The 15,225-nt window shown below is 40.5% G+C and overlaps 1 protein-coding gene across 1 annotated transcript; it reads left to right on the forward strand.

Moving 5' to 3' along the window:
* The first annotated feature begins 1,085 nt into the window (after window positions 1-1,085).
* il12rb2l (interleukin 12 receptor, beta 2a, like) lies at window positions 1,086-14,331 on the forward strand. The gene is made up of 15 exons (XM_049562334.1): window positions 1,086-1,208; window positions 1,633-1,728; window positions 5,448-5,595; window positions 5,710-5,858; window positions 5,992-6,134; window positions 6,339-6,474; window positions 7,750-7,826; window positions 7,929-8,166; window positions 8,381-8,575; window positions 9,177-9,281; window positions 9,391-9,534; window positions 11,936-12,097; window positions 12,268-12,337; window positions 12,731-12,827; window positions 13,381-14,331. The coding sequence occupies exons 2-15, from the start codon at window positions 1,659-1,661 to the stop codon at window positions 13,741-13,743; spliced, it is 2,097 nt and encodes a 698-aa protein (XP_049418291.1). The 5' UTR covers window positions 1,086-1,208; window positions 1,633-1,658; the 3' UTR covers window positions 13,744-14,331.
* Window positions 14,332-15,225: the final 894 nt, after the last annotated feature.

Consider the following 15,225-nt stretch of genomic DNA (forward strand, 5'->3'; position numbering starts at 1 on the left):
TCTCTCCCCCTTTCATACTTACCTGTCCTGTGCATTTAAGGCAAAAATGACCAAAAAATATCTTTAAAAAAGAAAATACTGGAGGACAATTTGCACCCACCACCCAGAAGCTGTGCATGGGACGCACTTGGACTTTCCAACATGACAATGATCCAAAACACAAGGCCAAGGCGACCAGCCATTGGCTACAGCAGAAAAAAGTGAAGGTTCTGGAGGGGCCATCACAGTCTCCTGACCTCAATATCATTGAGCCACTTTGGGGAGATCTCAAACGTGCAGTTCAAGCAAGACAGCCCAGGAATTTACAGGACCTGGAGGCTTTTTGCCAAGAAGAGTCGGCAGCTTTATCATCAGAGAAAATAAAGTGCCTCATCCACAACTATCACAAAAGACTACAAGCTGTCATTGATGCTTAAGAGGGCAATACGCAGTATTACGAACTAAGGGTATGTAAACTTTTGAACAGGGATCACCTCACTATTTTCTTGATTGTTATGCCTCATAGTTTAATTTGAATCTCATGTGAGTGGTGCACATTTTACAAATTCTGCCAGGGTATGTAAACTTATGAGCACAACTGTATGTATGTGACAATACTATGTTTATAATAATAGTAGAAGTATGACTAACAATGATAGTAACAGCAGTAGTAGGAGGCATCAGGCAGCAACATGGCAGCAGTGTAACCACTGTGTGTGATGACAATAAAGAAATTTTATCTCAGTTTCTTATTGGATGTGACCTAAAACCCTGAATGACTACTATGCCATGAGTCAAAGCACAGATTGAGTGGACAATAAACTACTTTAACCACTAGAATTTAAGATAAATTTAAGTTTATGACCCTTAAAAAACTTCACTAGTCACTGCTTAGTCTTATCAGTAACTGCTGTATCATGTGGGACATTTTGTTTTTATCATAAGAGTCTGCTTAAGATAAAAAAAAAAGTCTGTCTCCTGTGTTGTTTGTATATGCAGATATTTGAGTTTGAACAGGAAATGTTCAAAACCGAGCTGTCTGAGGTGTGAATGTTGGCTGCGTGTGAGCGCGTGCGCCTTTTACGTCACTGGTAATTCCAGAAATGGGCGGGGCCACCCGGCAAAAGCTGTACGATGACTTGAACTCTTCACAACAAACTTTCTTTGAAAATTGTGTTTTACATCGCTGCAGAATGCACCACGGATGTCCCAGTGTGTCTCAAAATGAGGTAAATAATTTAAGGTTATTAGCTATTGATAGTTAGCTTCCACTGGAGAAGAAAAAAGCGTGTTATAAATTAAGACAAAATACTATTAACGTTAAATACGAACTCCGTTTCTTGTTACCGCGGTGCGTTCATGTGCTCTCAACAAACCACATCTGTATTAGCTAATTTACATATGAGTGCCACTAACAGGAAAGTGTGTATGACACAGAGACTGACGGTATTTAGAATATTTATGCGAAATTGCACAACATGACGTTACAGTAGTTGTCGTTTCGATGCACGTGTTGGTGACTCTTATCGCTCCCTACATTTACTGTGTCAAAAACACCATCAAAGTGCGTGAGTTTGAGGAATACAGCTGTTACAGGCTACAACTTCCGTGGTTAATACATTTTCTGTGTGCATGTATGTGTGTTATCCACAGGTACTAGAGGGCTGGGTCCAAATGTAATGGCCACACTTAGGACGAGGTGGCTTCTGTCCATCTTGCTGGTCAACCTGCCCACCTGTTCTGCTTCAGGTAGGCTTATTACTGTAAAGTGTTAGTGCACATGTTACTCAAACACTGTATGAGTTCAGTTCTGCCTTATCTCAGGTGCTTATGCTTTGCTTGTGGGCTTTTGCTTTAGTTTTGTGCTGCTTTATACTTCACCACACTGCATTTATCACCCTTTTTACTCCACCTTAAACAAACTACTTCCTTTGCTGCACAAGATTTTACATAGAAACTCTATGACCTGCTTATGAGAAATGATGTATTGCTAAAGAATAAACTACCACCATAAGCAGGTTATGACACATATGCAGAGGGCCCCACCACTTCTCCATCATAAAAAGAAGACACATGTTTATGGTGATTGTCTATTCATTATTTTGTGGTTTTGTGTCTCCTTGTGGTCATTTTGTGTCTTGGTTAGGTAATGTGTCTCTTTTGAGATAATTTGGCCTTTTCTGGTTGGTTTTTGTTGCATTGCCATCATGTGTCTCCTTCCGGTTGGTTTGTGTCTCTTTGTAGTTGTTTTGTTTCTCCCTGTAGTTGTTTTGTGTCTCTTTGGAGCCATTTTTGTCTCCTTGTGGTTGGTTTTCATCTCTTTGTAGTTGTTTTGTGTCTCTTTGTAGTCATTTTGTGTCTCTTTATAGTTGTTTTGTGTCACTTTGTAGTTGTTTTGTGTCTCTTTGTAGTCATTTTGTGTCTCTTTATAGTTGTTTTGTGTCACTTTGTAGTTGTTTTGTGTCTCCTTGTAGTCATTTTGTGTCTTACCATGGTTGATTTTCATCTCTTTGTAGTTGTTTTGTGTCTCCTTTGGTTGTTTTGTGTCTCTTTGTAGTTGTTTTGTGTCTCTTTGTAGTCATTTTGTGTCTCCCCGTGGTTGAATTGTGTCTCCTTGTAGTCATTTTGTGTCTCCCCATCGTTGTTTTGTGTCTCCTTGTGGTCATTTTGCGTCTCTGGTCGTTTTGTTTCTCTTTGTAGTTGTTTTGTGTCTCTTTGTAGTTGCTTTGTGTCTCCCCGTGGTTGTTTTGTGTCTGTTTGTAGTTGTTGTGTGTCTCACGGTGGTTGTTTTGCTTTACTTCCTTTGCTGCACAAGATCTTACATACAAAATCTATGATCTGCTTGTAAGAAGTTATGTATTGTTAAATAATAAACTACCCAGGGGAAGACATATGTAAAATTAGCTCCATTTCAACCAGCTACCACCATAGGCAGATTTATGACACAATGAGGCCCCTGGGCTCAGATGTGCTAAGGGCCCACCACCTCTCCTTCTTAGGAGCAAGACACATATGTAGTGGTGGTTTTGCATCTCTTTGTTTTCATTATGCATCTTTTTGAGGTTAGTGTCTTTATGTGGTCATTTTGTGTCTTGTTTAGATAATTTTGTGTCTCTTTGAGGTAATTTGGCCTTTTTTGCTTGTTTTATTGTTGCGTTGTAGTCACTTTGTGTCTCCCTGTGGTTGGTTTGTGTCTCCTTGTAGTTGGTTTGTGTCTCACAGTGGTTGTTTTGCCAGTTTTTATAGTTATTTAGTGTCTCTTTGCAGTTTCTTAGCATCTCCCTGTGGTCTTTTTGTGTCTCTTTGCAGTCATTTTGAGTCTCTTCATGTCAGTACGTGTTTATTTGAGTGACATTTTGCAAGTGAAGGTTAGGGGAACCCACTGACACTTTGGGTAATCCATCCATGGATACAACATTCAGGTGTTAATGCAATATAAAGGGCTTTGTCTAAGCTTTGGCATCACTGTTCAAGTAAAAGATCGAGATATAATAAGACATACAGCAGATGTTTCCTGCATTTCTATGACAGGATACTGATACTTACTGGTTATTTTTTTCAAAACTAACTATAATAAAAAATGGGGTGTTTAATGTGCTGCAAATGATTTGCCCACACTGAAGGCATTACATGTTTTTTTATGCAGGTCTCATGCCTGTTAGTTTTTTCACAGACAGACCCTACATTTTCTTGCATTACTGTCTGTATAGAAGAGGAAGTGGTGACAAGGGAGACTGCAGACTGATTATGACGCCTGCTTCCTGTTAATGTTACTGGCTGTGTGCTTCTTTGCAAAAGGCTGTGTGCAGGCATTGGATTGATCACAGTGTAGAGGCTTTCGTGAAATGGGTAAAGGTGACAGTCTTGTGATGAATAGAAAAAAAGGTGTGTGTTTCCTGGTGTGGGCGTATGCACATATGACTAAACTCTGCGTTTTTCTTGTGGCACAGATAGGTCTTCTATCTTTTGCTTCCAGCTCTTTTTTTAATCATTTCTGTCAGATATTCACTGCCTCTCCCTTTGCTTCTATGACAGTAACCTTTATCCATCTAAAGCACTAATGATTGTTAATAAAAATTTATACTTGATTTCCTCGAGTTTCCTTCCAAAGTGGACAGAAAATCACTACTCTGTGGTTTTTCTTTGTTGTTTTTATCAGTTTCCTGTCTGACAAGAATGAGCTTTGGAGAGATTTTAGAGATCACTTGCAGCAAAGTATAATATTTCCTTTGATTTCTTCAGGCCACATGCGTGCATCTGTTTTTATTTTAGCTGTATATTTCTTAAGCAACACGCACACGACTTGCTCTGTCGCCTTTCTAGTGCAGGAAATCAAATCCACCAGAGATTCTCAAAGAAAAAAGTCTTGAGAATTTGAAAGATATGTCCTGATACAGGTATTTGTGACCGAAACTTCAACACTCTTTAAAATAAATCACTGCAGAGGTGATAAGTGTGTGTGTGGGAATGCACGTTGGTCTTTGGTAAGTAGTTTTTGTGACTCAGAGTATCCTGGAAGTTTGTCACATTGGGTCAGTACCTTTGCTTGTTGTGACTCATGGTGGGAGCATTTTGGATTTGACATTTTAGTATGTGCCACTGCCACTGTTGTTTTGGCCGATGCAATAGACACGTAAAGAGCTCCTAATACTGTGTGTCAAATAGTGTTTTTCAAAAATCCAAAGCCGTATGATCTCACTGATGTCGTGGTTGGAAAACTGTGTTGCCAGTGTTCAGTACAGCTACCTAAAACTAACACAGACTAATTCAGCAGCCCTGCAAGAAATCCTGTAGTTGGAACTGTTTTTGTTCTGTGGGCTGAGATCATGCATTTGGTTGTGTGTGTGCATGTGTGTGTCTGTCTGCAGCTAACTTCGTAAAGCTCGTAAACTTTATATTTTTTTGGGCACGTTTATGAATGTAAGCTCAAGGGTTTCTCCTGGCTGCGGTGATTCACAGTTATTGAGAAATCTGTTTTATTGACTGCTCTGTTTTATATCATTATTGACTCCTCACTCCTCTTAGTCTGCCTGTAGGACCTTGAGTGATCAGCAAAATCATGTTGTAAAAGGCATTTCTGGCAATGGGCTAGGCTACAAACAAGCCTTACCTCGTCTGTTGCAGGTTGCATTTTGGCCTTTGGTCGTGGCTCATGAACCTACAATCATAGAAAAGTTTGGTCTTATTTTGAAGCAGAGCATCTGCAGATTAATTTCATACCAGATATGTAATGAGTTCCAACTCTTATATGCATATTGTCTCCCCTTTATTCCATTACTGTCATGCATACACACTGGACACACATCTCACCCTGTACCCCCTGCTCCCTCCTCACATGCCCCCAGACACACCCAGTAGAGACCAGCACTGCACTGAGCTCACTTTTCTAATTTTAAATGAGTTTTGAAGTACTGTGAAGCATTTTCTATCACTTTTGGTTTCATCCCTCGCCCTCTTTGTTTCTCCAGGCCCTCCTGCTGCTCTCTCCCCTCCTGACTGCAATATCCCCTGTGATGAGAAAGACAATTGTGCGGATATCCACTGTAGTTGGGATCCATGGCTGGACCCTCAGATCCCCACAAACTACAGCTTGCACTGGGAGCCAGCAAATAACGAGTAACACAACCAAACTTGTTCCCAGTCATATCTGACAACTTTCTTGATGACAAACATCTGATGACTTTGGGAGAAGCCCCCTGACTTCTTGTACTCCTCTTGTCTTCTCTCCAGAGAGGGGCATGTGATCAGTGGCACCGATTTGAGTGGGATTATCCTTCGTGAACACTTCAGTCATGGAGATCTGCATGTTTGGGTCCAGGCTAAGAACCAGAACGGTTCTGCCAAATCTGAGAAGGCTATGTTCAATACAGAAGATATCAGTGAGTCAGTCCTCCATATTCATGTTCATGAATACAGACACCACAACAACAAACACAACGGCAATAAAACTACTTCAAAACTGAGAACTATTGATTTCAATTGAAGTGAGATTGTTTTTCTGTCTGTTTCTAGAGAAGCCACCCACTCCCAGTGTCACATCGAGCTATCTGGAGTCCTTAGATATTGAATGGACTTTCTCCTGTGATGAGTTGCAGCTCTCTTTTGAACACTGTGATGTCCGACATCGGGCTGAGGAAGACCAAGTCTGGGTTGAGGTATCCGTTTTAGGTTTTGTCTTACACCATTTTCCTTTTCGCTCTCTCTCAGCATAGTCCACACTTTGTAATGGAACATGTTGACATTGAGGAGACAATGCTGATGCATGAATAAATTAATCAGCTGAAAAAAGAAAAGCTGTATGATTAAAGCTTAGCGACTGAATTCATGCTCGAGCTCCTTTTCCCCCCCTTTCTACACAGAACAAGACTGGAGTTCACTATACATTTGACAATCACCAGCCCTACACAGTCTATGAATTTCAAGTTCGATGTGCCTGTGACAAAAGCTTGTCAAGTGACTGGAGTGCAATCCACAGAGTACGAACTCCTGAGATGGGTGGGTCCTCATTTGTTATATGGTCTCCAAGTTTAGAGTTGGCAAAGAACGTGGAGAGGGTTGACAAAAGTTTAGTTTCTTCTGTTTGTTTTTTGCAATTTTCAACATTTACATTACACATTTACAACAGTGCTAACAACAGCAACAGTGCTGAGGTAGGAAGTTGGATGCTACGCTTCCACAACCCCGCTGTTCTGATATCAGTGGTAACCAACATATAAGCACAGTGCAGAGCGGCGGCAATAAGCTAACTCACATACAATAACGTGGACGTACAGCTGGCCCAACAGAGGTTGAGTGATTTTACTCCTCTATATCTTTACATGGTAAAGAGATGTTTGCTGCTATGTGAATGTCCTCAATGTTGTATACAGCTCCTTTAAGGAATCGTGTGACATTTTGGGAAATATACTTATTGCTGTCTTGCTGAAGGTTAGATGAGAAGATCATCTCCTCATGTGATAAATATCAAGCTGCAGCCAGTAGCTGATTAGGCTAGCTTAGCATTAAGACTTAAACTGGGGGAAACAGCCAGCCTGGCTCACTAATGCTGCATTCACATGGAGTCAAGCTAATAATGGTAGGCAGCAATATCATCTTAGTGGACGAGAGTGGGACAGTAAAGTTAGTTGAGACCAGCAGAGAATGCCAGTAACAAAAATGGCAGACAACCATTACTCTTTGCTGTCCTCCGCGATGGAATTTACCACCGGATGTTACGGAGCTCCTTCATTCAAGGTGAAAACAGAAGCTGTTTTCTGGCTGCCATCTAACGTCTGCCTGATTCCATGTGTACGCAGCATAATACACACTCCATCTTGTTTGTTAGCCGTACAAAAAACTAAATGTGGAAAAGACAGTTTGACGTTTTACAGGGGTTAGGTGCGGGACTATTTATTAGCCAGTTCCCAGGCAACCTGTGGATCCTCCAGGAAGTTAACATTCCTGACCATAAACCCTGTGAAAATTTTACACATTTTTTTGAAAGGTTTAGGGGTACTGATAGGTTGATTTTTGGATAGAGCCAGGTTAACAGTTTCCCCGTCCTCTGTCTTTATGCTAAACTGAACTAATGGGCTGCTACCTTTTTCTTTATATTCACCATGCAGATATGAACGGTTTCAACATTTACAGTGTGATAACAGAATGTGTTGTCTCCCCTAGTAAACAAAATAACCAATTTCTCTGCTAAAACTATGAACCACTGAGTTCTGATTTTGCCATTACTTCTCTAGTTTTCTCTCCTTCATGCTAATTTATTCCCCTCTTGTTCAGCCCCTGTTGGAGAGCTAGATCTATGGAGGGACTGTGGGACGTCCCAGGCAACCTCTGACTGTTTTCTGACCTGGAAGGTAGGTAAACAACCATTACTCTCTGACTGAAATAATGAACAAGAGTCTCACTTAATGCACACTCACCCCTCAGTATCCTCTCCTTTTCTCCATCCTATCCAGAGGCTTCCTACATCTCAGGCTCGTGGTCTCATTCGGGGGTATGAAGTCAGACTGACTTACAATAATGGCACTGTGGTGTTGGTGAATATGTCCACAGCGGGGTCAGAGGGCTGGTTGGTGTGTGATGAGATGCAGTGCCACTTCAGTCTCTCTCTGAAGAATGTATCATCAGCCAGTGTGTCTGCCTACAATTCACTTGGTGCCACAGTGCCTTCTTACCTCATTATGCCAATACCAGGTATCAATTGCCAGACTGCTTTGTTGCAAGCGCCGTACTCACAAAACATCCCAAAGCTAAAAGTAGCTCATAACTAGCAGAATTAGGAGAAACTAAGGGCTGCATCAAAATGACACTGCAATACTTCTACATTTGTATTATCTAATTCCTTAATTTGTATTTCTCCGATTCTTGTGGCTCATCAGAACTAACAAAGCATTTGTCTCCTACTAAGGTAAAGAGAAAAACGAGCCAGTTATTCACCTCAAGATGAACGAAGACAACCTCACCGTGTCCTGGGGTCTGCCCTCTCACCTCTCGGATAACTTGAAAGAATATGTAGTGCAATACAATCAAGCAGGGTGTCCTCCTGGCCGACAATTTGATTGGATCAAAGTGAACAAAAGCCAAACAACAGGGTTTTTTAAAGGTACGTTTGAATGCTGTACATTCGTAGCACCACAAGAAGTAAATAGAGAAGATTACTCATATGACAATGCTGCGTCAGGAATCAGGACCCAGATGCAGACTAACAGGCAGGTTGAATTTTTAACAAAACGCAAGCTTTTATGCAGCTGATAAAAGAACACCCAGAACAAGCAGGTAACTAAAACTCCAAATGAAAGCAGAGCTAAAACTAAACTTTAAACCAACCAGGATATGGGGTGTCGGTGTCTTAGTGGTAGAGCCGGCACCTCATGTACAAGGCTGTTGCCACAGGGGCCCGGGTTCGACTCCAGCCTGTGACCATTTCCTGCATGTCACTCCCCTTCTCTCTCCCCCCTTGACACTTGTCTGCCCTGTCAATTAAAGGCTAAAAAATGCCCAAAAAATATGTTAAAAAAAAAGCCCCAGAAGGTGATACAGAACATTAATTTAAAGAAAGCATCACTCAATGATAATGATAAATGAAAATTAACTTGAAGATTGAATAGTTAAAAATCATTGGAAAGGTTTTTATTTTAAGGTTGTATTTGTGCTTGCTGGTTTCAAAATGGCTGTTAAGCTCTGGTGTTTGTCTCCATCTACAGGTCAATATAAAAAATACACACCCTACCAGGTGTCGCTGTTCACTGTATCACACAGCAATGAAGTCCATCACCTCTCATCAGTTATTGGATATTCACTTGAAGGAAGTAAGTATTTATGCTGTTGTTTTTGACCTGTCTTTTTTTCTTCTATTAGCTTATTTAAATGGGATAAACTTGGAGTCATCATGTCTTGTGTGTCCCTGTCCCTCTCCAGCCCCCTCCACAGGGCCATCATTTAAGGTATCGATTGCTGAAACTCACGTGACCCTGTTTTGGGAGCCTGTTCCCCTCTGCATGCAAAATGGGGTGATCCTGTCCTACAAAGTCATAGTAGATGGCGGAGAAAACGGGCAAAAAGGTACGCAACAACAACATGTAACGCAGTTGTAATAAGTTAAGGAAATATTAACATCAGACAAACCCAGTATCAGATGGAAAGACATTTAATTTTGTTGAGAGTCCTACTGATTTTGGTGATCCCCTGAATTTTTCTTGAGCAGGTTAATGTTTTCTTTTAATAGCTGGTTGGCCCAATTTGGCATGGACATTCATGGTTCCCAGAAGTTATATCCTAATGACTCTCTAGAAAGCCTCAATTCCCAAGTCGCCAAATACTGCCGCTTCATCCGGGATTTCAGTGCTGAACACTGACGCAACAAGGCACCTTTTGCAGTGGTATGGCATGCTGCTGGGCAGATGAGTTCATAACTGGTGGCGTATCACACTGCTGAAAAAGGTGCATTAGTTTATAACGCTGCTTGATGCGTCAGTTTGAAATCCCAGCCTTTCACCCTGGAGACCGCTGTTCACTTCTTGTGAGAATATTGAGCCAAACCATGTTTTTACTAAACCTAACCAGCTGCCTTGTTTCCTAAACCTCACAATGTGCTTTTGTTGCACAAGTAAATAAACCATTATCTACTCACCCATATGCCGATGGAGGCTCAGGTGAAGTTTTAGAGTCCTCACATCACTTGCAGAGATCTAAGGGGAGCGGAGGTAGCAACACAACTCCACCTGATGGAGGCTTACGGCACCCCAGATTCAAACGTCCAAAAATTCATAATTGAAACCACAAAATATCTCCATACTGCTCGTCCGTAGTGATCCAAGTGTCCTGAAGCCCCAACATAAAAAGTTGTTTGGAAAAACATCATTTGAACTCTGTTTTCAGCCTCATTGTAGCCTGTAGCTCTGACTGCCTCTCTGTACACCATGCTCACGTGTGCACGCTTGTGCGCGAGACCAGCGAAAGCACGTGAACACACATGAATGCGGTGCCCATGTCTCATGGTCTCGCCCAAGTTTCAATGGCTTCAATTATGTGTTTTTGGATGTTTGAATTTGGGGCGCCTCCAGACAGTGTGGTTTCACGCCAGACTATCTTACTTACTGTTAAACTTAACAGTGGGTTTTTGCCTACATTAGACTGCCTGTATTAAGACGTTTTAACAGTGGTTTAATTTCACAACAGAGACAAAGAATGCCGAGGCTTAGGGCAAACACAGTTGTTACGTGGCTGTCCATGACGGCAGACAAGGGAGACCTGATGCTGCTCTGCAGGGCACTTGATTTGCGCGTTGCTACCACAAGGGAAGTTGAAGAGGGAGGGGCAGGGGCTCGACTCAAATGCCGTTATAGGTCAGACAACACATTTAATTGAGAATTGATATCATGGGCTAAATTTAAAAACTAAAATATAAACTTTTTAAAAAGAAATAGCCACACCACTACTACACGAAGAAAATAAAATGAATTTCTCAACCCAACTTCACCTGAAATAACTTCAGTCTCTGCATCGGAAACGTTTTTCTTTCTGTATCTCTCTCTTCCTTTGTTTGCTCCATGTTCACAGGTGGACAGGATGGACCCATCCATAGTAATTATCATCTATATATACGGTGGTCATTGGCTATTCATGGGCGGGGATGTAAGCTAATAGCTGGCTTGTGAGAGAGCGCTGTCAATTTACAATTGATTTGGCATTCATAAACATACACATGTGCCTATGAGTTTTCCGCAGCGTTCATGAATCTGGTGTAGGTTTTTAGTACCAAGGTTTTTATCTGCATAACATTTTGGAAAACACTGAATGCATCTAATGAGCACAATCTGTACATTTCCTGTGAAAACAGAAGTGTATTTTGAAAAGACACAATACATGTAACAACCGTAAATTGACACGGCATCCTGGAATGTCAACAACAGACGCAGGAGGATACCTACCTAATGCGTCATATGTAGACGTGAAAGTCCACTGACCAAGCAGCGATATTTGATGAGCTGGGATGAGAAGGCGTCAATGTAGATTCTCTAACTTTTCATTTAGTGCCACCATGAGCTTCATACATTCTGTGCACATTTATGTCCCTCGTAGGAACAGGACTAAACTTTGGTAAAAATGTAACTTTTCATCCAGCACCATCCTCAGGTCAGATTTGGTCAATGACTAGGCTACATAGATTGAAAACTAATGACATTCCCACTGCCTTTGGTTGTACTTTGTGTTTGGTGCTAATTAGCATAAGTTAGCATGCTAACATGCTAAAGTAAAATGGTGAAAATGCTAATGCTAAACATCACCATCATTATTGTGAGCATGGTCGTATGTTTATATTGTTATGAAATCGTGATGAATATGTAGAACAAATAAAGATAACTAGTGATAAGCAGATCAGTATACTTAGCTTGGTGTGTCTCTGTCAGCTGTTCTTTCATTACCTCACCTCACTCCACACACTTTCACTTCTCTCCTATAGTGTACAATGTGAGTGCATCCCCCCAGCAGGAAAATATGACTTTTAAGCTGCAGGACCTCAGTCCAGGACAGCAGTATGATGTTTGGATAAGAGCTGTGACTGCAGCTGGGCCTGGAGCAAACACCACCGTGAAGGTCAAAACAAAGCACCCGGAAGATTTTGGTATTGTATAACATCTTAATCAGTTGTTGTTGGATGTGATGAGCTGTGTGACAATGGGTTTTAAGTTTTAAAAGATAATTTTTGATTTCTTACAACCTAGCATGTGGATGAATTACATTACTGGTTATATTAATTTATTCTCTCATCTCTTTTCTCCCCGTCTTTTTCAGCGATCTTAAAACCGTTGCTGCTTGGAATCATTTTTGTGGTTTTTGTGTGTTTTATTGTTGCTTTATACAGGTAAGATGATCATGTTAAACAACATTTCTTATTTATTCTCCCATCACTGTCTGATCTGTGGGCACGGTGCATCACAACTGTTTCAGCCCTTTTTGTTGGTTGATACTTTGAGTCATGTAAGAATTTGGTGTCATGCATCCTCATTAATCTTTACTAACACCTGAAATACTTTCACAAGTAAAATGATATGATTATTCAGTGCTGTGGTGCTGATAAAAAGGATTCAAAATTCAAATTCTCTCTAATCTTGCTGCCTCACAAACTGTTGATGTGAACATTGATGCTGAAAATACATTTACGTACACCTTTTTTTTCTTTAAATATCATTCTGTAAGAGTTTTTGTGAATATGAGGGGTGTCTTGTATATATTTAACTCTTATGTGTCTGCACAGAGTTCATCAAGGAGAATGCCCACTGTTGCCTACATTTTTATATGAGAAAGTGCCAGATGCCCGCAACAGTCACATTTTCCGACACATGAAGCACCAGGTGAGAGTCACTTTGGGTCAGCGTTGCTTGCTTACCATGGTTGTAATATAACTTTCAGCCTGAATTCTGTTTTTTTTTTCATCGGTAATTCACAGAATAAATAAATCTTGATTATTACAGTGGCATTTTCATTGGGTGAATGCAATTACATTTAATGATAATAAATGCAACATTGAGTTTAACCGACTACTATTTCTGATATTGGCTAATGAGGGTAGCAATGTATAATCACCTAATCGACTAATCATGCACATTCCTTGTCATGTTGTGTGTGATTTATGATCATTAGCTGTTTTGGAGCCTCCTCCAGCACTTGATGTCCCACACACAGTCCATAATGTGCATGTTTGTAGAAGCGGCGCTGGTGTACACTGATTGTTGATCCTGATAAATGCCATTTTTTTGCTATTTCACTGGTAACTGCCTATTCTGTTTACTGCTACACACACTGATGTTGTCACGTCTTAGTTTAGTGTTACTGTGTATGACCAAAATCCAAACAAAAAAAGAACCCTAAAGAAAGATCTTGGCTCTATGTGTGATCTCCTTGTAGATTAACGACCCCTTGGCTTGGATCTGTATTCCCGTCTACGAGCCACATCCCATCATCTCTGTGCTGGAGGTTGTGGAAATCCAGCCCAGAGCTGATGGATTAACACAGCCAGTGGACGGAGATCAGTGTTCACAGACGGACTGCCAAGATGATCAGGGGGAGGAAGCTGTCATGGAGGAGTGTCATAGGACAGACCGCAGATATGGAAGAGAGGAATACAGCAGAATGGTTGACTCGGACGAGGAGAGGGACAGGAAGGAGGAACACAGGGAAGATAGCTGGAGCTCAGCAGAGGATGAACAGTCAACGTCAGGTTATGAGAAGCACTTCATGCCCACTGCGTTGGAAGTACTGGAAGTTTGATGTTTTTGTTCGTAATGTGCAGAAAATGTTCAATGTGAAAGTTTTTTTAGACGATGAGTCTCTCCCTGCTGGTAGGGCGGACTCAGAATATTGGAGGAATCAATCCACATAAGCTGATGACAATTATCTGGTCCTCTCTGCCCTGACTTCCACCTTTTGCATTTTTTTATTTTGGTATTTCAATTGTTTTGTTTATTTGAGTAGTATTTGTTTCACCTTGTTTGTTTTTGTATTTTTCCAATTTCAGTCACAACTCATGTGTGGTCCCTCCATTTCTGTCGTATGTTGAGACTGTTTGCAAAATGCATAGACAAAGTGACAGTTTCCTGTGTGTGCAGTAAATTGTATTTTCTTTACAATCCAGATATTGATCCAGACAGGAGCCTCAATATGAAGTAAATCGGGAATTATGTGTTACTGACATTGATAGCTACTTCTCATATTTATGATCATATGTTTGAGTATCTCAGGAAACACACTTTGAAATTGTGGCTAGAATATTAGAAGTATATAGTATGTATATAAGATGTTTAAAAGTATTTCAATCAGGTGTCATCAGGTGAATAAATGCTTTATCTTTGGACTGAAGTGTTTTTGTTGTCATTGTTGTTTTTGCTTCTTTTTTTTAAACTCCCAGATGAATGAATGAATGCGATAATGAGGGTTAGGTGTGTACAGGTGTAAAGCAGACCCTAAATAAATTAAAAAGCTACTAGAGCACTTGCTGATCAGACCGACTGAATGTAACACATCAGGTGCTATTTCATGTATTTCCCCCCTAAATAGGCAAATGATCAAGGTCCATATTTTTTTGTTTATATTGATGCACCTCAATCTTTATCTTTTGATAAATACAATGTATGTTAAGACATAAATGCAATGGTCAAATGTGATTAAATAAACAATTTTGATAATGATTTGGCTACAGAGTTTCTAACTTGATCCATTCAGTGACGACACAGCCATGCTTATGGAATATGGTACTGTAACTGTACAGTTCCCATACAGTCATCCTACAGGAATAACACACGAAGCCACAATTGCACAACATATCACTTTAACCAACAGCATATTGCAAATACAGAACAGCACAACAGCGTCAGATGGTGAACATGGATATTGAATTCATTCCTAGATAAATTGTTGAAGTGCGTACATTTACTTAAGGATCTGCCTGTCTGCTAATTGAACTGACATGATCATTTAAACCTCTTCTAAACCACAGAAATAAAAGGACAGTCTAAGTCTTTGATGATTGTCAGTCTTTCTGTGTCATAAACTACATTTAGCAGATGTCCAATTCCAACTAAAAGTAAAGAAATGCTTTTTAAATTCATGTAGTGAATGATATTGGGATAAACGTTTCAACTGATCTTTCATTTTAAAAACAGACGTGTTGAGATTTATCATATTAATTTACTTAATGAGCAACTGACCACAATGTCCTGATCAAAACCCCACCCACATCCTGTAGACACGACT

Source organism: Epinephelus fuscoguttatus, linkage group LG19 (assembly GCF_011397635.1).
Source record: "Epinephelus fuscoguttatus linkage group LG19, E.fuscoguttatus.final_Chr_v1".
Classification (NCBI taxonomy): domain Eukaryota; kingdom Metazoa; phylum Chordata; class Actinopteri; order Perciformes; family Serranidae; genus Epinephelus; species Epinephelus fuscoguttatus.